Below are 20,624 nucleotides of genomic sequence, written 5' to 3' on the forward strand. Positions count from 1 at the left end.
AACAACATATAAGTTAAAATAGCATTTTCAGCGCAGGCGTCAGGAATAGACTCTCTGAATATTTTATTTTCTGACCTCATCAATCATAACCTTCAATTACAGCATAAGGCTGTCATAGACAAAATGCTTTTTTCCAAAACATCTTTATTTTTCGTTTCCCCAATCATGACTTTCTAACTCCAACATGTCTCATCAATGAAACGTGTTATTGTGAAGCGTTGACAGGAAGTCGTATGTTTGCGTGTGTATGTGTGTGTGCGTGTGTGTCTGTGTGTGTGTGTTGTCAGTGGAGGGGCTCTGGATGGATCAAAGGCTCTTTGCGCTCTCTCTCCAGCCGTACTGAGCGCAGTCTGCTCTGGGTCTCCACGGACGCGCCTCTGTCATCGCAGGCTGTTTCTTTTTTTTCTTCTTCTTCTTATTTGGATTATATTCATCTGATGGTTTTCACCTCCAACTCAATGCATAGAAATGGGTAAACTGCACTCGAAACATGGTAAGGTTTCTTATTCCTGAGAGAAAGCGCAGCTGTAGTTGTCCTGCTGGTGCTGCGATACTTTGGAGTAACCGTATTCATTGTCTCCTGTCTTTCTTTCTCTCAAGCTGCTATTTGTAAACCGAGGGAGAGCCCAGAAGGTGAGCGCACTTATCTTTCTATCCTATATAAAACAGTTTCATATGTCTTGAGCATTTCGGCCAGTTTGTGAACAGCAGAGCATTTTTTTTCCGAGTTCAGGTCTCAGCTCAAATATACTCTTTGAAGATGGACTGCTTCTGGAAAACACGAGTGTACAGCGAGAAAATAGAGTTTATACAGTAGCTGTAATAATGCGCTCCTTTTGTTTCAGGCGACAGTTTTGTAGTCAATGCCTGTTTGGCGAGGAAGGGAATCGACGACTGGCTCGTGAAGCAGAAATACTACTGCACGAGCTCTCGCCTCGAGCAACAGGACTGTCACCACAAGAATAACTGCGGTTTGACTACACGGGTGAGTACGACGCTGTCCACGAGGTCTACCTATTTATGGTGAAGTAGCGCACTTGAGCTGCTTGTTTAATTCACATTTAAGTATTTTGTTGCTTCCTGACGGCGCGTGTGCGCATTTTAACATGAACTGAAAATCGGCTTCTCGTCTGCGCGCCTCTAGACTTAACACTTTATTCGTAGTTTGCGTTACGCTGAGTCTCCAGTCTGTCTGTCTTTGCCGAAATCTTTACTCCTCTAATTCGCTCAAAGCCTTGAAAACTCTCCCAAAGCTTTTGGTGGACAAGTTTTAACAATTGAGCTTATATCTATTGTATGTTGGCTGCTGTTAGAGTGAAATGTTGCTGACTTCAGAGTGAAATGTTTGCAAGTGTCACCAATCGGTGATGTAAAGTAGAAAATTTACACATAACTGCAAAACTCTCGAAGTTAACCACGCACCTCAGTTATATGTCTGTTGCAGTCTTACCTCTGTCTTTCTGTTGACTGAAATGAAACAAGGATTCAGTTTTAATACTCATATAGGGATTGGAACAAATGCTGGTATCAGCCAGTGCACTGATTTGAGTTTTTTTTTTTTTTAAAGGTAACAATAGATCAAGCTTGAGTTGAAAGCATTGTGGTGTGACAGTCTGGTGACAAGTGTGGATTGTAAAGGCTGGGGAGAAATGTTGGAGGTCATGCTTGTTTTGTATTTTGGCATTGCCGTAAACAGTGCTGTTGTTGTCAAGTGGGGAAATCCTTTGGAATTGCTTCAGAGGAGCCTTAAGCCTCTTTGGTTAGCGATGCCTTCCTCAAAGGCAGCATGTTTGAGGAATTGGAGCCCATCAAGAAAAAAAAAAAAGGAAAATCAGTTCCTCCACCCACGATCGAGACACTTTGAGCAGAAATGCATTTATCTATTGAATGCAGACTAGAATCCAGGATTGCTTGCATTTAGAACACATTACAGCACATCCTGTGATATCCTGTTGTGATGATGTGTGGCATGATTTTACTTTCAAATAACTGGAAGTTCCTTTAGTTGATCACAATTTGAGAAAAAAAAGAATCCTATCATCAGTGGCATGCAGCTGCTTCGTGTAATAAACAGTCAATCATATTTTCTTGTCTCTTTCCCTCTCATTTGCTTTTTATGATGCTAAGACATTTGCTCTTACAGCCTGCAGCAGTGCTTGTGTAAAGGTTATGTTATGCCATGCATTTAAACTGATTATCATGCAAGCAAGACACAACTGCACATGCTGTGTTCCTGGAAAAATTTGCCTTTGGATTTATTGGCATGCTGGTGAGGAGAAGGGCAAACATCAAACATGAGGTGGTGACTACCCGTCTTAGGCAACTGAAATATCTACAAATTTGTGCCCACGTCAGGTCTAAAGTCCACCATTGTTCTGTCTTCTGCCGCAAGGGCAGCCACGGTGTTGCATGGTCCAGTCTGAGGTGACGTGAGTAATTGAGTTTGTTACGGACTGCTGGGAGGAGGGCAGTGGCTTTACATGTTGCACCCACCTGGTGCCAAAGTTGCTAATCCTGACATGTGCCCAAAGCTGCAATAAACATCTTTATATAGTAACAGGATCCCACTCACTGCAGGCGCTGTGTCTTTGGGATATTTTTTGGGGGACTGGTTGTATGAGAAACACCTGAAACTTGGTCAGTTTTGCAGAGCATGTTGATGCTGCTGCAGCAGAAAATATCTGCCATTTACGTGGTTGTTCATGTGTTAAGTGGGTTTCATAAGCTTTGGATTATTACCATGCAATTACCATATATTATTACCACAAAAACAAACATTCATTACTCTATTCTTGGAAATATGCATGCACTTCTGTGTGAGTTTTGGCCCAGGATGGAAAAGGAGCTGCTGAAAGAGTTGGATGTTTTTGAACAATTTGGAGTTGGCGGAGTTCAGTGTGTATAAATAATTCAAGTCTGGGTGCCTAATGGCTTTTATAGCTCAAAGGGAAAATGAATAAAAGAAGAAAGGTGTTTCTGACATCAATATTTATTTGGGTGCCTTTGTTTTGTGATAATAGAGTGGATGCAAAATCTTTCATTTTTATTTTAAAGTTTAAACAATTGCTGTGGTTTTCCAGAGTGCATTGAACATATTTTATTACACATATGAAGTTACAAGCAATGCTGAGGGGGAAGAAAAATCCATGTTCACACACAGAGATTTTTTTGACTTTGCAACAATCAAATATCCAAGATTTCAGCATTCAAAAAATAGATTTCTGAATGTGATGATTCCACGTTAGGTCTGTTCATATGTGGCGCGATTGTCTGCTTTTCTTCTCACCACGGCGGCACCATTACTGCAGGGCAGCACCGAGTTGTAAAATAAGGACATCAAAAAAATATCGTTCATTCTCGCACAGGATAAGTAAATGGTTGATTTTACCAACGGATTACATTTTGCACTGCTGTGTGGAGGATTTCTCTCGCACCGCCATGAATTTTCAATCCACCCCCAGCCACACCTCAGTGAATTTTCTTATCAACCTGAACATCAGCCAGACTGATGGAGCGCACAAAAAGGGTGGAGTATCTGAAGGCCTGCACAAAAACTAGCTTTCCTAAAACCTAATAAATCATCACAAATGATACTAGTACTTTTTAATTCGTCATGTGTGGTAAAAGCACCGTGCTTAATATTATGATTAAAACATGTATATTTCTCGAAACAATGTAAGCTTAGCTGTGTATCCAAAAAAGGAAAGAAAATGGTAATCGTAATAGAAGTCTTAATGCGCCGTGAGAAGTGTTTAAAAAGCCTTCTGAAAACAGAAGCTAACCTCTTAGTTGAGAGAATGTGAGTCAAGTCTCTTAGCTTTAAAAGCTGTTTATATTGTATAGAATACCTGGTGAGACAGTTTTTTATAGCCGCTGTTCTTTGAGCCCCCCTCCCAGCTGAGCCAGGGTCCCAGAGAATGTGGGTCGGGTGTCAACAGTAGGGAGTCCACGCTTGGAATTCTTTTGATCCGATCCTCTCCAAACTATAGTCCCTGTTGGAACAAAGCTGGTGTTATAGAAGTCATTGTTTTGTTGAGCTGCTCACATTAGCAGTTGGCGTTAATACCAGGATAGACTGAGGCATAGAGGTGCACTTGAAGGCTTAATGATGTTATCTCGCAGACCCCGTACCCTTTCATGAGTTCTGCAGTCAGATGGCTGGCAGACAGTGACTGAGTGGTGCGGGCAGGTGGATCTGTGGGTCTCAACATTTGAGATCCGGGTCATGTGAGTCTCAGCACACTTTCTCCCCCTGTGTAGTGTGGTGTCCACACCTACCCATAAAATTGATATGTTATGTGCGCCCTGTAAAATTATGTCGCTGACATAGACACTGATAGGGCTGAAGGTTTTCACAACTTATGACTTGGAAGTTCAAATTTCTGTTGGCTAGTTTATTAGGTTGCTCCTGACGCTTCTCTTGGCACGAGTTGAAAGGGAAGTCTAGTATTTTTGTAGCATGTTAAGAATCACTTCAAGAAAAATTTATTTTAATGCTTTGCTCAAACATTATGATTATTTCTCCCCAAGTCACCCCATTCTATTCTTAAAATTCCCCTCCCCCCCCCCCCTCTCCCTTCTCCTCCTTTCTCCCCTCCTAGACTCCATCTGTTTCTTGCGTTTACCCTGTGGCCCTGTGTTGGTTGTGGCTGATGAAATGAGACTGCATTTGAAGTGGGCCACGCAGGGAGGTGTTTGTAGTGACACTGATGGCTCCTCCTCCGCCATGAAGCCCTACCCTCTGTGTAGTAAAAGGACCCCCTCCACCTCCAGTCTTCCCAAGCCACTGCTCTTACAATTCCAAGGCTTACAGTTTATTCTTTAAACCGAGCTTCTATCAACTTGTATGGGATCCTAGACAAAAAGCAAAGGTGCATCTGACGACAGAATGCAACTCAAAAGTGAATCACAGTGGAACTTCTGCCCCCAACCCCCTTGTCTCGTAGTTGGTTGCCAGTTCTTTGATTTTTTTTTTTTTTTTTTTTTTTTTTGCAAGTAGAAAAGTTTTTTTGGAAGTATGTAGGCCTGAAGCTTTCAAACGCATTCCCTCAGCCTCCGAGTCTGATAAAAGACACGGCAGGTTTTGCGCCCCCTTCTTCTTTCGCTTCTGCTGTTGTGCTTTTTCTCTCCTTGTCGTTTTCACAAAGCGAGGGCCCTTGTCTAGAAGCTGAAAGCACCTTTCAAATGCAGACTCCTCTTCCTCTTTCTCTCCTTCTTTCTGTCTTCTCCCTGTGCGTTTTCTTTTCCCACCGGCTGGCCTCTTGTGCGTGCTGTGTGACGTATGCCCCTCTCCCGCCGGGCTCTACCCCCTCTGTGCTCCCAAGGGACCAAGGGCCTGTTGTTGCTCTTTGAAGAGGCTGGGAGAAAAGTTTGGAGCCACACTCTAAAGAGAAGAAAAGCCTTAGCCTTTGGGGAGGAGGGGTAGCACCTGGCCATAGAGGGGCTCTGTGATTTAAAAAAAAAATGTTCCCATGAGAAGATGGGGTGGAAGTCTTTGGCTGACATCAACGTAGCTGGGGGACTGGGAGGTTCGAGGACATGCAGGTGGCTTTAATGTCACATCCGGCATTGTATGTCACATAGATTAGTAAAAGCTGGAAGAGTCTCTCCTGTGTGACAAAGCAGAGCGGATAACTCAATGAATGGTGCCCTCTGGAAAGGATTTCTGTGAAAGAATGATGGTGGTTTAGAGTAAGGCAAAGCTCTAGTGGCATGTAGACATTTGATCAGGTTTATCCACCTTTTTCTCTTTTTTTGTGCTAAAGCATCTCCTCTCCATCTCTCTGTGTGTTTCACACTGACTACTACACATTGCATATCGTTTTCTGATTTTAGAAATGCAATATTGAAGTTCAGTTTTAGGTGACTGTCACTTGGAGGTGTAATTAGAAATAAAACTATGCATTTGGCATATTAGTAGTAAGAGTGAAATGGTGCTCATGTATGTGCAAATCTGTTCATGCATGTGCATGTAAGTGTGCAGTGTGTCTGGAGTCAGCTGTCCGGATGCACTCCAGAGATCAAAGGCTTCTGCGGGAATGTGCTCTGAATCTCAGGGGATTAGCAGCTGAGATTGTGCTTTGTTTCCCCAAATATATGCTCAGTTTGGAGCAACATAGCTGTTGATCAAAGTGTCTCTCACCACCCCTTTCACAGTTACATTTTAGGCTGGAGGGTTTTGTTCCACACTTGAGTGTGGCATTTATTTCAAAATCTTATGGAATAGTCAGATTTTTAGGACGTGAAGATATTTTGTTTGCCTTGTTTTGCAACTGGACTCAGCCTCAGATTGAAATGGTTTGCAATTGATAAATGTGTGCATAGTAAATAGTTTAAATAGTGTGACACTTCAGGCAGACAATCCATCTAAATATAGAGTTCTTTTAACTGACATCATCATCTTGCTGAATTTATGCTCACATATTATATTCAACCTTTTGATCTGTGTGTATACTTTTGACATGATAATGTATTTTAAAAAGCATCAGGAAAATGTTCCTTCCCCTTCTGACTTGAAATATTAAGTTCAAAAGGAGACCAATTAAGTGATAAATATTGTAGTTGATAGATAATGGCCAGTTTCATTCAACCAATGTGATTGAATCCAAGTTATGCAAGAGGGAGTACGTGCCTTGACTCTACTCTACTGTATATGACTTAGAGCACTTTCAGCCACATTCCGAAACCAAAATATCTGTTACAAGAGCAAAAATTCTGACTGTTTACATTTTGATTTTATCATAATTAAGAACACTAATGATGGCTCAGTTACATTAAGTGTCCCAGTAAATCAAATCAATTACACCTGTGCTTCTGCTATGACAAATGTCTGTAGTGAGAAAGGTCTATAGAGACGTGTTGTGGACTGAGGAGGGCAGAAAGCAGTGATGATGGTTTATTTAGTGAGGATGGTGATGATGATGATGTTAGTATAGTTTTGAATGTGAGAATTAGGTTAGTGATTGACAGGGTTGTTTGTGTATGTGTGTGTGTGTGTGTATGTGTGTGAATGTGTGGGTCTGGGAGAAACTCTAGGTGACTCAGGCTCCTGTGGTGGCGCTGAGCTCCTTTGAGCTTTCTGTAGGAGCTCAGTGCCCATTTTAATCACCCACTTAAAAGGCTCTGCTGAAGTGGGTGTTTAAGTGTTTAAACCCTGAATAATTCTCTCTTGTTTGTTTATCAGGTTCCCCTGCGGGTTGCGCTCTGGCCCGTGCAGTAAGTGCTGAATAATTTGACTGAGCACTCAAAGTGGCTCTCAAATAGGACGAGATCAACATCTGCATAAAACTGCTATCAGGCTCTCATGAGATTGCGCGCATGCACAGGAGCGTGCATGCACACTCATGTGCCATGAAGTAGGCAGGCATTCACAAATATATACTAGACACACATTACCAATTTGTTTATCCTAATATGTGAATCCATTTATCGCTGCTAACAGACACGCAGTCCCAGTGTGATTCCCTTCCACTTGTTTTTCTTACAAACTGGACGTAGGGAAACACCAGTGATGGACTCCACAGCTTCCATGAGCCCTGCTGTTGTATTTATCCTCCTTGTGTTTGAGAGCTTTGGTGACCAGAGTCCTAAGGCCACCTGAGGTAGAGGGAATGGAGGAAGTAGATTTAGGTAAACAGAGCTGGAAGAGCATTGTGCCTCCCACAGACAGAGGTTCCAGGGCTCTTCAGCTCTTCCTGTGGCGCCAGGCCTGGAGGAGGTCTGGATTGTCTGTTAGGGGATGTTTTTGGTGGAAGGAAAGCTAAACAGAAGAGCGGCCCTGCTGAAAGGAAAGCTGTCCTCCCCTGGTGTGTTTATGCTCCACAGGTGCCACAACCCAAAGAGGACCTCACCCTGTAGACTCAATGAAGCAGACCAACCCTGTGCTCCCCAAAGGGCCATTTGCCCTGTCTGTCAAACCCACCACTCCTCCACCCAGTTTCTTGCTCAAGTTTGCAAAAACAGCAGCCCTGATGGGTATAGAGTATTACACTGCATAGGACAGAGTTTTTTAAGCCTTCAGGGGCCTGCAATAGTAACTGCAAGACCCCCAAACCTTGTGATGTAGTTGGCTTATCAAATTTGAGTAAGTTTAGATTTACCTCTAAGAGTATGTTAAATACATTTCTGTTGGATGTATGTAGGTGTGTGTTTGTAGCATTCCTATACCTCTATTAATAGATATCGTGCTGTTTTGGAACAAAAACTGTTCTCTCATTTTCTCTCATTCTGTGGCTCAAACAAGACAATTACGTTAAATTTGATCCCTTTCTCTCTCAGCTGCTGTTTACTTTTGTGGATGTAACTTTTAACTTTTCACTGTGTCATAAATGGTGAAAAATATCAGTACTGTTTCCTGTATGCTGATGATGTGATTCTTTCGCTTCTAATCAAGACACAATATAATAAAGCTGTGAAACCAACAGTAGTGATTCCCCTTTTAACTGAATTCAGAGATTTAATGGAGAGACCATGGACTGGGTTTTAGCTTTTTCATCATGGTTTCCTGGTTCTTGGTTTGTGTGTACGCTTGTATTCGAGTTTATGTGTTTCTACGTGTGTGATATGTGAGTGAAATGCATGTATAAGCATCAGTAGTGGAATTTGGTAGCAGTTTGCTAAGCAACTAAGTAAACTACTCCGCTTTAAGTTCATTATGGTGAGCAGTGACACAAGCCACTAATTCCAGTCAGCTATGAATAGAAACCTGCCTCTGGCACCAGCGTACTTGTATATAGTAGTTGAAGTGTCTATTTCTGCTGCTGTGTTTACTTGCTAAGTTGAAACACTCTCTGTAATTACAGAGATTTTAGGTCCACAGTTAAAAGGTCAGATATGACGGATGTTTGGAGGTAGTGGCTTGTGGCTGGCAGGATGTCTGCTCCAAACATGCTGTGTGCATATGCGTGTGTGAGTGTATGGATATGTGTGTGCATCGGCACAGAGGGAGAATGGCCACCTTGGTGTTGAGGTCGGTCCCATCTGGTCAGCATGCACACGTCAGAGGTTTTCAAAACGTCGAACCTACCACATGGAGCTTTGCTGACGAGTGCAGAGACAAGGAAATGGTTTTGAAGAGGAACATTCTTAATCTTTTAAATTTTTAAAATAATGTTAGACACTGTGGAAACATCAAGAATCAGCAGTCTCAAGATGAATATACATTATTTTGGAGTGAAATCCTAAGGCTGTAGCCATTGACATGACAAATCACAGAAGTGTTTCTTCTCATTTGGCTGTGCTGAAAGGTTGAAGTGCCTGTCACTTTCTTGCTGCCCTCAAGGTAGACTTCTTGACTAAAACCCTGTTCCTCCCACACTTTGCACCACTTGAGGCTGGCGTCTGAAGGCACCCAGACGACTGAAGGACTGTCTCTCCTCAAAGAGAGCTTTGACTAATTACTAAGACCCTCTAGACACTGTGTAGCACACTCACTGTTAAAACACAACACTCAGACACTTAAACAGGGAGGCAGGCATGTTGCCAACCATTTGTCTGGACTGTATAAACCATACTCTTCTTGCAATAATGATTGACACACATGCACATGCTCCGCAAACCCATATCACCCCAGCAGGGCTGCTCTGCCCTTTTTGTAGAGGAAGTTAAAGGTTCCAGAGATAACTAATTTCCTTCAGCGAGGGTGAGATATCCAATTGCCGTACTAACCGCACAAGCTTTTGGAGATGAGGTGTGTCATTTTGCATAAGACTCCCTCTCTTCTCTTTCTCTCATTCTTTGGAACTGAGCTTCACTGTGAATTCGGAGGGCCATAATGTTGTGATTTGTTACTCTTGGCAGGCGGAGACCACCTGTAAATCAAGGCCAAGCGACAGGCTGTCTCCATTCCCTTCCAAACCACAGCTTCCTCTTGGGAATGTAAGGTCCCAAAGTGGAGTTCATTGGCTGGTGGAGAATGTGTTTTAAGGATTCACCTCTAGCTCAGATTCCCTGTTAACCCTCTGACTCCTGAGGAAAGTTTAGGATAAAAACAGAAGAGGCTTAGCTCATGCAGTCTGCACAAACTTAACCTTCATGCTGGTGTGTGCTTATAAGTGCAAATCATCAAAAGAAGACTCAAAATGACAATAATTAACATGTAGTAACAGTAGTAGTATTGATCTATTGATTGTCCTGAAGAATGCAGTAGTTACTAATTGCTGGCACGGTTTCTCTAAATTGCAGTTAGACTCTTGATCTTGACACCTTATATCTTCTCCCTCTGCTTCTCTCTGGTGAGATAAGGCTTTGATAAAGAGTGTGATAAATGTTAATTTTAGTGACTACATATTTTTGAAACGCTAATAAAGGCTGTTACCTTGAATAACAGGTAGGGTTTAGTGCTCGAGGGGCTGGCTGAGTTGTAAAAGCTTATCTTTGCAGGTGTAAAAGTTTTGTAAATGGGTCATTAAAGTGTTGGCCAACTTCACACATAAAACACAAAAAAGGGAGAGGAGGAGAGAGATTACTTCAGATCAGCATGTTTCTGAAGCACAGAGATGAGGGCTGTAAATCTCTGCTAATATTCCACTGAGCCTTTCAGGAGGCAGCCTTTGATGTGGGTGAGGTAATGTGACCAGCAGTGTTTGCAGTGTTAATCTGACGTGGAGAAATGACTGGTGGCTGTGCACTATCGCTCTATAAAAGGAAAGCATCCAATCACTGCACTTGTGGGTCCTGTAAAAAAAAAAAGAAAAAAAAAAAGAGGAAGAAATGAATGCAGAGAACAAACAACACATGCACAAATATTCACACATTCACATGAATGTACACACACATGCATGTGCTCACACACTACGCAGACATGTGTCTTTGCAACCTCTTATCTGGCAATGTCAGAGAGTTAATTTACACAGACATAGTGTATAATTTAGCTTAATATACAGCACACACAGCGCAACTCTACAGAACAACACCTCCTCCATATGCAGTGCCTTTTTTTTTTTTTTAAACCTCTCCTTTCTCTTCTGTGTGTTTTTGTGTGGAGAATCTCTCAACGACCTGTGTCATGAACTAGAGTTAACACGGTAAGCCCTCTGGCATGCGACGCCTCCTCAAACCCCTCCAGCCTCGGTGTTGCTGATCATGCACACTTTAATCATAGAGCGGCTTCGTCCAACCTGCCTAGTGATGGATCCCAACTCCGTGGCTATAATTTCCTTCCTGGGGTGCAGGAAGAGAAGTAGGTGTGCCGTGACTGAGGGGTGTCAGGCGTGTGGCCGCAGAGTCTACAGAGAAGATGTCTGTCTTTGATGCTCCCTCTGAGATGTCAAATGACACATTAGCCCTCTTAAGTGGGCAGAATTAAAGACTTAATATTTATCCAGTTTATGTGTTAATTCAAGTATTACCATTTCTTTAGACAAGGTGACAAATTAAAGTGGACAGATTGGTTAAGACACAAGAGAGAAAGCTTCGGTAGGTTTTGATTGCTGGCCAGATGCGGCCTACATGTGGTCTCAAAGTTGGGTGTTGTAGCAGCCTGATGATATTTGTACAATTTTGCTGTTATTTCCCATCTGACCAAGCCCCTGAATGTGAAATTTTTTTTGCATAGTGAACTGGTAATAACACTGTTCAGCAGTGTAATATTTCTACTTTTATTCTGAAAAATAAAACTTGTGCACTAAATGTACTGTAAGTTGCTTGAGATTAAAGGCACCCACCAGATAGCTTATGTTTTGTTAATGGAGTATGTGAAAAGCTCAACATCAAAAGATTTACAGTCTGTGACCTCTGGAAAGGCATTCAGTTTCTTATCAAAGGCATAAAATTGCATTGTAAAGCACAGCAGATATGACTTCCTCTGGGCACTGCTGACTGCTCATGAGATCAGTTTTACGCATTTGCTCAGTTTGTAAAGCATCGACATTTTAGAGAACCCAAGCATCTGTTCTACTGGAGCAAATTCAATAAACTACCTCAGTGCATCATGTGATGATGAGCCTGATAGTCCCTGTGTAAAAAACAGATTTATCTTGTTGTCTTCAGAGAAATGTAGAAGCGTTCATTTGCCACGGCTCTCAGTCAGGAGGTGTTGTGTAAAAATTGGCCCCATCTCCCCTCCCTCCGTAAATGGGACTGTCTCGCGTCAGCTTTGCTATGCTATATGATTATCTGAGATCTTTATTTCATGTGTGAAAACTGATCCCCTTTGAAGCCACACTCACAGGCAGTGCACTGCTTCACTACCTCACATCAACACCCTCTATCTTGGCTCCATCTCGGGGCGTCATGTTTTACTGCTGCGTGGTGCTTTTGAATGAGGCTGTTTAATGTTGCTGGAAGGTGCATGGACTGGACCCAGGTTTAAAGTGCTGTATGGTGATGACGGATGGTCCATTTTGTTTCCTTGTTTTGTTTTTCCTTCAATGGTATCACCACATTTACCACACATTGCAGGATGGGCACTGCTTCAGATTCCCGGAGTTGCTGCTTTCCTCCTGTGTATCTCACTTTACTATTTGGGATGGTGGAGGGGGATGGGTATTTCCTCTCTTGAGGGCTTGTCTGTGTAACACTACATCTATAAGCTAATTTGCAGCTCTAAAACTAATAAGAGTTTTTTGTTTTTTTACTTATTGGTTTTCAACATAGGGACTGTGTCTGCACTAGAGTTTTTGGACATTTCCATGCTATACGGCTGTTTTCTCCATTAGTAATTCATCAACTTTAGCTAATGGTTGCTATCCAAGTTATACAGAATCAGTCAAAATCATTTTATTCACCAAATGCGCTAACTATATAGGACAAAGTACAAAGATGTGATGACAAGTCAAGTGTATCTTGGCTATTCTGTTACAAGGACAGCAAGGCATCACATGTATTGCACTATTCTTTGTAGGGCTGTAGTCAACCAAAGAAAATCTTGGTCGACTAAAATCGTATATAATCTTCAACTAATCGATTAGTCGTGGGGACAGAGTGCACAGTAATCTCAGCAGCCACACATTTCTCTGTTCTGTATTTCTCTGTTTTGTGTCTTCAGGTTATGCTAACCCATTGTTGCTAACTTTGGAGCTAACCTCCTTTACTTTTCCAGCATTTGGGGAAACAACAGACGTGACTTTTTAGCATTTATTAACTGACACACTGTAGTCTGTGCTGTACATTTACTGCCAGATTGACAACTTACTACTAACCTTTTCCACTGTCCCGCTCGCATCCACTGTCACTTCTCTGCCCCTCGGTCTTTCCCATTTGCTATGCAAACATACTCCTTAACGGACGGAGTTACGCTACCAGTAGTTTCCCAGGCAATGACAGAGGTTGACTCACGTACGGAACAGCGCTGCACAGAGACTCCCAAACACTATCGATCTCCGAATGAATGGATATTCGATATCAAATATTAAAAAATATTTTTTTTGGCCTGGCGGGGGTTCTCATTGTGTCATTATGGAGAAACGTTCAGTACGTTCAGTAAACGTACAGTACAGTTAGACCCAGCGGTCTCCATTAGGTTGGGCGAGTTCAAAGTTGTGAAAACAACGGGGGTGTTTTCAATACACCCCCGTTTTTACAGGTAATTTGTTAGTCTGTCCCTCCCGCTGCAGGAAATATTGGATTACTCCTGGAAAGCTATTGATGTAGCACTTTTCTCCTTATGAAAATAACATGGAGATTATTCAACCAATGAGAATTTAGTTGGACGAGAGCATATTGCCCAACTAATCGACTAGTCGACCAGCAGACTACAGCCCTAAGTCTTTGGTATGTCATGATACTTCCTATAGTCTACTATACATAAAAATCTACATACTGTAGGTGTTCAGATATTGAACACAATGTAGCTGTTAGACATGCATGAGATTAATAGCTTCTCACTTTCTGTAAAGCTCTGTTTCTCCCTCTCTAGTGCTGGGTGGATTTTATGAGAGTGTCAGCAAGCTCAGTTGTCTCCAGAGGAAGCAGACATGTACTTGGAGAAACACCACCACTATTCCCACATTCTCCCTTGTCTCTGTCACTCTGCCTGTCTTTCTCACTTGGCTAAATGGCCTTTCATGTGTGTCGCTCCCCACTTCATGCCGGCACCGCTGCTCCGAATGTTGCAGTCCTGAAGGTGTTTTCTTGCACCGGGTGAGGGACGGAGCAGGAGGCACCCATCCGCAGTCCTAATGAGATTTTTCCCGGGTTTTGATGGAGTGCCAGTAGCGCTGCCATTGCTCCAGAGGCCTGCCTCCACTGAGCCCTGGCGCGCGATCAGGGGGAGCTGTCGTCGGCCGCATAAATTGTCAGCCTGTGTGGCGGGTCGTGGAGGCAGACAGCATCAAGACCAAGAAGCCTTGTGGGACTTTCCCACAATCACATACAAGTACATATTACTTGCACTTTAATGTGCCCTTTTGCTTTCAAACACAGACTCACAGAAAAAAAATTGGCCCAGTGGGTCCATGTCTGCAGTGTCAGAGTAAGGATGACGCTAGAGGCAACTTTCTGTCTTAACTCACCAAGTTGGTTCTGTGCCAGCATGCGCTCACTGTCTTTCTCACTTTCTCTAACTCTCTTGCTCTCTATCCTGGGGAATACGATAAAACACCATCATACAATGTGGACCCTGAAATGGCAAAAGCTGTTTTTTAGCCTTATTTTATTCAGTGTAGGCTAGCTGGGCAGAGTGCTCTTTTCAGCGGCACCCCAATCTAAGTTAGTTCAGGATGTGTACAATCATTGATCTATTTTATTTACATTCATGTTGAATAAAGATGAGCAACCAAGTGATACATTGGCAAGGTTGCCATATTTGACTCACCAGGCATAATGAAAATGCCCAGTTTTAAAAGGAATGTGGCATTTTAATTAAATTTCCTCCAGAATGTGGCCTCAGACTGACTGTGCTTATATGGACATAAGTGTCAGGCTACAACTCTTCCATTTACGATGCATCTTGGTGACTTTCAGCCTCATTGATGAGATGAAGTTACAAAAGGTTTGTAACTGGAATAAAATGTATGTCATTCATGTCATGTCCACACATGTATACCATTTACACAAACAAAGTAAGATAATGTAAAGTAAGTGAACACCAGAAAGAGGAGATGTTTAATTCATTAAACCATGTAAATTACTTTGCTTTTTCATTTCAATTGATTATTAATTATAAATAATTGTTAAGTTGAACATGAGTTGGTCAAAGGACTGGTGTTAAATGAGCATCCTTAATTATAATGTTTTAGAGCTGATGTTTTCATTAATAAGGAAAACACACTTAGTGGAGTAGAATTGTCAACTGGATATAATGTTAGTTCAGTAAATATTATTATTCTTAAATATGTTAATCTGTTTTTGGCATGTCCAAATCCATATTCATAATGTGTGCCATTGATGAAGTTTGCCAAATAGTTACAATGGCCAAACCAAACAGGCCTTTGGGCCGGCGAGTAATGTAGATGGGATGTTGTAATGGGGCAGGCACACTGTGTTCTGTGTTGTAGCCCAGCAATAAATCACTTTTGGTGAGGGGGCTTGAACAACTTTAAAACACACAGGGGCCATACAACCCCTTGTCCTAGAGGCCCTGAAGAAGCTCTGAAGGACCTGGCTGCTGTTGAAAGCAGAATGCTTTATGCTCTGGTTTCCACAGAACATTTAACATCATGTCTGGAAAATTGTTTTAGCTGGTCCCAAGTGCAGTAGAGAGATGCTTGTTTGTGCCCCGAAGCCCGCACCTCTGACCGAATCCTGCGGAGTCTCGGGGAAGTGACACCTCGCTGTAAGCTTTCATAAAACTGTCTGGACCACAAGCCGTAAAGCAGGGCTATTCAATTACAAATTCAATTGGACCAGATTTTAAAACCAGGAAATGTAGCTGGGCCAGACATTTTCAGCAGCCTATTTAAAAACCTTTTTTTTTTTTAGCTTTTCGTAATGACAAATTTTAAACAAATGCAAATGAATGTAGTAAAAATAGCAATGTTTATTGTTTCACTTTAAAAAGTGTCTGACAACATTATGGAAAGGACCATACAGAGAAATGAAACTTTTTTCTTTACTTTTCACTTGATCCGGTCTGTTTGTTATTGTGTCTAACCAAGTCTCGCTCAAGGAGAAGTATCGCTCTGAAAGCTTGCAAGAGTTGTAGGAAATCAGCTAAATATTCAGCCATGACTTTGTAAATCTTTTGGATAACACTAAGCTATGCTGCTGTGCTCCAACACAAAAAAACTCTTCCTGGCACTCCTCTCTCCAACTCTCACTCACGTTTCCACCGCTGTCTTCCTGCAACAACTCACCTCTCATGAGATTTCAGAGCAATACTTCTCCTTGAGTGAGACTTGTTTAGACACAATAACAAACAGACCAGATCAAGTGAAAGGTAAAGAAAAAAGTTTTTTTTTCTCTGTATGGTCCTTTCCATAATGTTGTCTGACACTTAAATAATAATCTGAGCGTGTCAGTGACAAAAACAAGCATTTTTAGTGGACGTACATTGATGGGGTGCAATTGAATCAGATGGTTGTATGTGGTTTGTCCAAGTGGTGTTGCCGTACCTAACTGTCCAAGATGGCGGACCCACTTGCCCATGCATGACTCAAATCAACAGTTGACTCAGATCCTGTAGTCACAGGCGGAATATGTTTCTCCCACTGATTTTCTTTCCTGACTGCTTACAGATTGTAGACAGCTTACAGCTGCAGTGCTGTAACCATTTGAGCTACACAATAACATTGCTATTAACAAATAATTTTAATAAAATAATATTACAATTAAACTATTAAAATTGCTATTAAAATAGCCTATTTAATTCAAGCTTGCAGGGTCACTTGGAGGTTGCTTCTGGGCCGGATGTGGCCCACGGGCTGCCAGTTGATTAGGCCAGCCGTAAAGACAAGCAGCAACAAAACGTTCAAATACTGCATCACTCAGTGTATAGCAGCAGTAATCAGCAGTGCATTGAATCATACAGTGTTCATTTTATTCTACCGCTGCCAATACTGGCTCCATGGAAGTTTACCACCCTACATTTTCATTGTTTAGATTGTGGTTGGTTCACTGGAGGTGGGAGGGTGGGGAGCTCTTCTGGCCTGAAATGCTCTCCCACAATGACCTCTGACCCTTAAATTAGCAAGGGTCCCAAGGGAAGCCCGTCATTGACTCATTGTTTGACCAAAAGAGATTGATGGCTCTTTTGTGGTCGCCATTTTACATATAGTTTGGTCATTGTGCACACATACCATGTGTGCTGAAACTAATGAGACATGGTTTTCTCATTGATGGCAATGAGCATTCGGATTCACTAACTGTTTATAAATGTTGCATCAGTCGAGCCTCTTCTTTACTCATTAGATGAAAAATCTCATTAGAGAGGGATGACCAGCATTGCAGTTTGGGCAAATCCACTTTGAGCTCTTTCATTTGAAGTGGAACTGAATGAGTGAGATCAAGCCTTTATTCTCTGTGGCTTAATAAACTGGACTGACTTACTCTATTCTAGTGTGTTTAAAAGCAGCTCGCACATTCACTCAATACTACTGTTACAACTACTGCTTTAACTTTTTGATATTACTAATGGGAAGTTTAGTTTTAGAATTGCAAATGTGAGGGAATATGAATGTAAGGTGATGTAATTTTTTAGCTCTTCACAAAATATATTCACAACATTTCACAGTGTCTTCAGTGGTGTCTGTAGAGCTTCCTGTCTAAAAGGATTTAGTATACTTAATACCATCAAAACTTCCCTTTTCTAGAGCTGGACAAAGACATCTTCCTCATTGTTCCCCTGACCAATTGGCTGATGGGAACACAGGAAACTTAGAAGAAAACACTGCTTATTTTTAGAACGCCTGCATGTTTCTTTTTGGCTCAGGACGATCTGATCAGTCATTGCGAACAGCTCCCTGCCAAAGCCAGAAACTAGAGACCGAAGCTTTAAAGTGGTAATGTCATCAGGTCAGTTGGTCTGGAGCTGCTCCATAGAGACTGTATCATTACAGATTGTAAGGATGAGTATGTGAGAACAGTTAGGACCAGGGTGATGGATGCAGTCTTTACATGAAAGCTGTATCACTGGCTGTAGAAACTGAGAGCAAAAAAAAAATCAAGCGAATATTTCTATTTATTTTTATGAAGCAGATCTAGATTTTATGGATTCTTAATCAGGTTGCAAGATTCAAAGCAAGTTTCTGCTTCTTCCTCTGCTTCCTCGTTGTCTTTAGAAACTTTGCATGAGAGGATGGGGAAGTGCCTATTTGTATGAGTGTGTGTGTGTGTGTGTGTGAGTGTGTAAAGTTTAAAAAAAGCATGGGATATTTTTTTCTTAACACTGACCAGAGCAAATCCCAGAGTAACCCCAGTATACTAATAATACGGCTCCCATCCATCACCAAAGACAACAACCAATTAGCACATTCCTCTTCCCCCATTTCTCATGTTCTTGGCTAACCCCTAAATAATTTTGGATCATTCATCAAAAAAAAAAAAAAACGGAAATACATTCAAGACGGTGTATCTGTGTGTGTGTATCTTTGTGTGTCAGGAATTAGGGGAATGTTGATGGTGGAGTGATTTTATTTTTCTGTGGGGCTCTGTGGAAATGGAGGTCAGTGTGAGTGTTACTCCTTTTAGACTGACACAGTAACGTGGGTCCATCTGAATGAGACAACCCGACCATATCTCTGACATGTGTTGAATGCAGGCTGCTGCCCAGCTTTGGTGAGCAAACATCTCTGGTTAAGAAGTTACTAAAAATGAATGATTCTGATAATAGTATTTAGGTTTAAAAGTAATTTAATCTTTTATTTAAAGAGAAAGGGCAAGCAGAGAAAGCAAGTGAGTGTTTGGACAGAAGGAGAGTTACTTTTACAATAAATCTTAACAAAGAATAATATTGTTTAAGGCTTATTTTTCTTTCGTTCTATCAAAGTTTACATAATAAAGTGCAATAAGCACTAATTAAATATTTAAATCACCACGAAGCTGGCAAGTACCATAAACTCTACAAATTCAAGACTTGAAGAAGTAGCTGTATTCCATTTAACATGAATAAATTGCCCATTGAAAATGATGCATTAAGTGTGACTGTTAAACTGACTAATTGACTGTCGTCAATTAGTGGTCATAAGCATAAAAGCAAGCCTAAAGCATAAACGTTCATTCTTGACCTTGCAAAGAAAAATGAAGTGAAGTAAAACACACAGGCTTTTGGTCACACTGGTTGTCAATTCAAGTAAAGTTAAAGCTGCCTGTATTCTTAAGTGACCCTATTGTAATCCTACAGTTACCATAGAGACTACTTGTGACCCTTTTATCACACCAAAGCTAAGCAGTGTCAGTCCTGCATTAAAACCAGTTCAGGAGCAGGGTTATGAAGCCAGGCTGGAACGCATGTTGACCTGTTCATACCAACAACAAACACAGGTTTATCCTGGGTTCCTGCTTTGGGGTATCAGTCTATCAGTCAGTTAGTCCTGTGGTTTTCTGCTTTCTCTTCCTGAGGCCACCCACAGCGCTGCAGCCTGGACGGCACTAGTTTGAGGAGGGTAGGATCACACCATCTGACCTTCTACCTCTCTGGATTACACAAAAATCCGTCTGTCATGCTGTCACAGCTTCGCCTCTGTATCACACACACACACACACACAGACATATAAATGAACACACAAGCATGTATACAATAAAAACTTTACAAGGTTAATCATTAATTATCAAGGTTATTCATCAGCTATAATAAGTGTCTGTTATTGTTCTGCAATCCTGTTAAAGGTACAGTCAGTCATTCTGGAGAAAGATCGTTAATGTGTGAACTTCACACCCAAACAAGTACACTCCCTCCCTTTGTGCTGATTCAGAAGCTCCGCCTCCCAAATTAATCGATGTGCATTGCCAAGGCAACAACCAAAAGATAAATATGGTAGAATCCAGAGTGTTGTGTCAGCTGTAGAGTCACTTCTGTTCCTCTTACACATTATCACAAGCGGAAAAACAAAAATTCGTCTCACGAGCACAAGAGTATACCTCTCTGCGGCCTCCCCACTTCTCACTCAACCTCGAACGGCCGAATAAATTGCCTTCTCCAGGCTGACTGACAGCAGAAATTTACTGACCCAAAATAGTTTGCATGTCGACTCCACGGGGAGATATTGACAGTGTTTGTGTTTATTGATTCATTGATATGGTAAAACACATATACAGCGGGATATTTCTGTGATTTAAACAGCTGCCTGCTCAGATTACACGTCACTAAGAGAAACAGACTCGGAGCGTAAAAAAACGAAGTGGGTTCTGTTTCCCCTGCCCTGTGCGCGAGCATGAACGCCCACTGCTGCTGATTGGCCGGCGTAGTGTTTTGCGGCTCACTTCAAGCCACTGTGTTTACATGCCTATTTACAGAGCCAGTGCCGTGTATGAACACCAAACACCGCACACACAGAACGGACAGCTAGCAGACCGTGAGGAGATATTCGCTGAATTTGACAAAAAGTGTAATGGATTACAATCACTGACTCTACCTTTAATATGTTGTGGCTCTTCTGATGAATCTGTGTGCAATTTGTCTAGTTTTTGATGTCAGACAGAAATGTTTTTGCAGTAGTATGTTTGCAATGGAAAACTTAAAAATGAGACCATGGGTAGGTCTTTGAATTTGTGTGTGTATGTTTGCACGGATGTGGGCATGTATACGTGT

At 41.8% G+C, this 20,624-nt stretch overlaps 1 protein-coding gene across 1 annotated transcript in view; it reads left to right on the forward strand.

Annotated features, from left to right (window-relative positions):
- The first annotated feature begins 292 nt into the window (after positions 1-292).
- nkd1 (NKD inhibitor of WNT signaling pathway 1) overlaps positions 293-20,624 on the forward strand; it is a 33,745-nt gene continuing 13,413 nt past the window's right edge. Inside the window, exons 1-3 of the mRNA XM_042405969.1 lie at positions 293-493; positions 601-633; positions 846-985. Of these exons, the coding sequence (XP_042261903.1) occupies positions 469-493; positions 601-633; positions 846-985 (198 nt within the window). The 5' untranslated portion in view covers positions 293-468. The remainder of the gene's footprint in view (positions 494-600; positions 634-845; positions 986-20,624) is intronic.

This window comes from Thunnus maccoyii, chromosome 1 (assembly GCF_910596095.1).
Source record: "Thunnus maccoyii chromosome 1, fThuMac1.1, whole genome shotgun sequence".
In the NCBI taxonomy this organism is placed as follows: Eukaryota; Metazoa; Chordata; class Actinopteri; order Scombriformes; family Scombridae; genus Thunnus; species Thunnus maccoyii.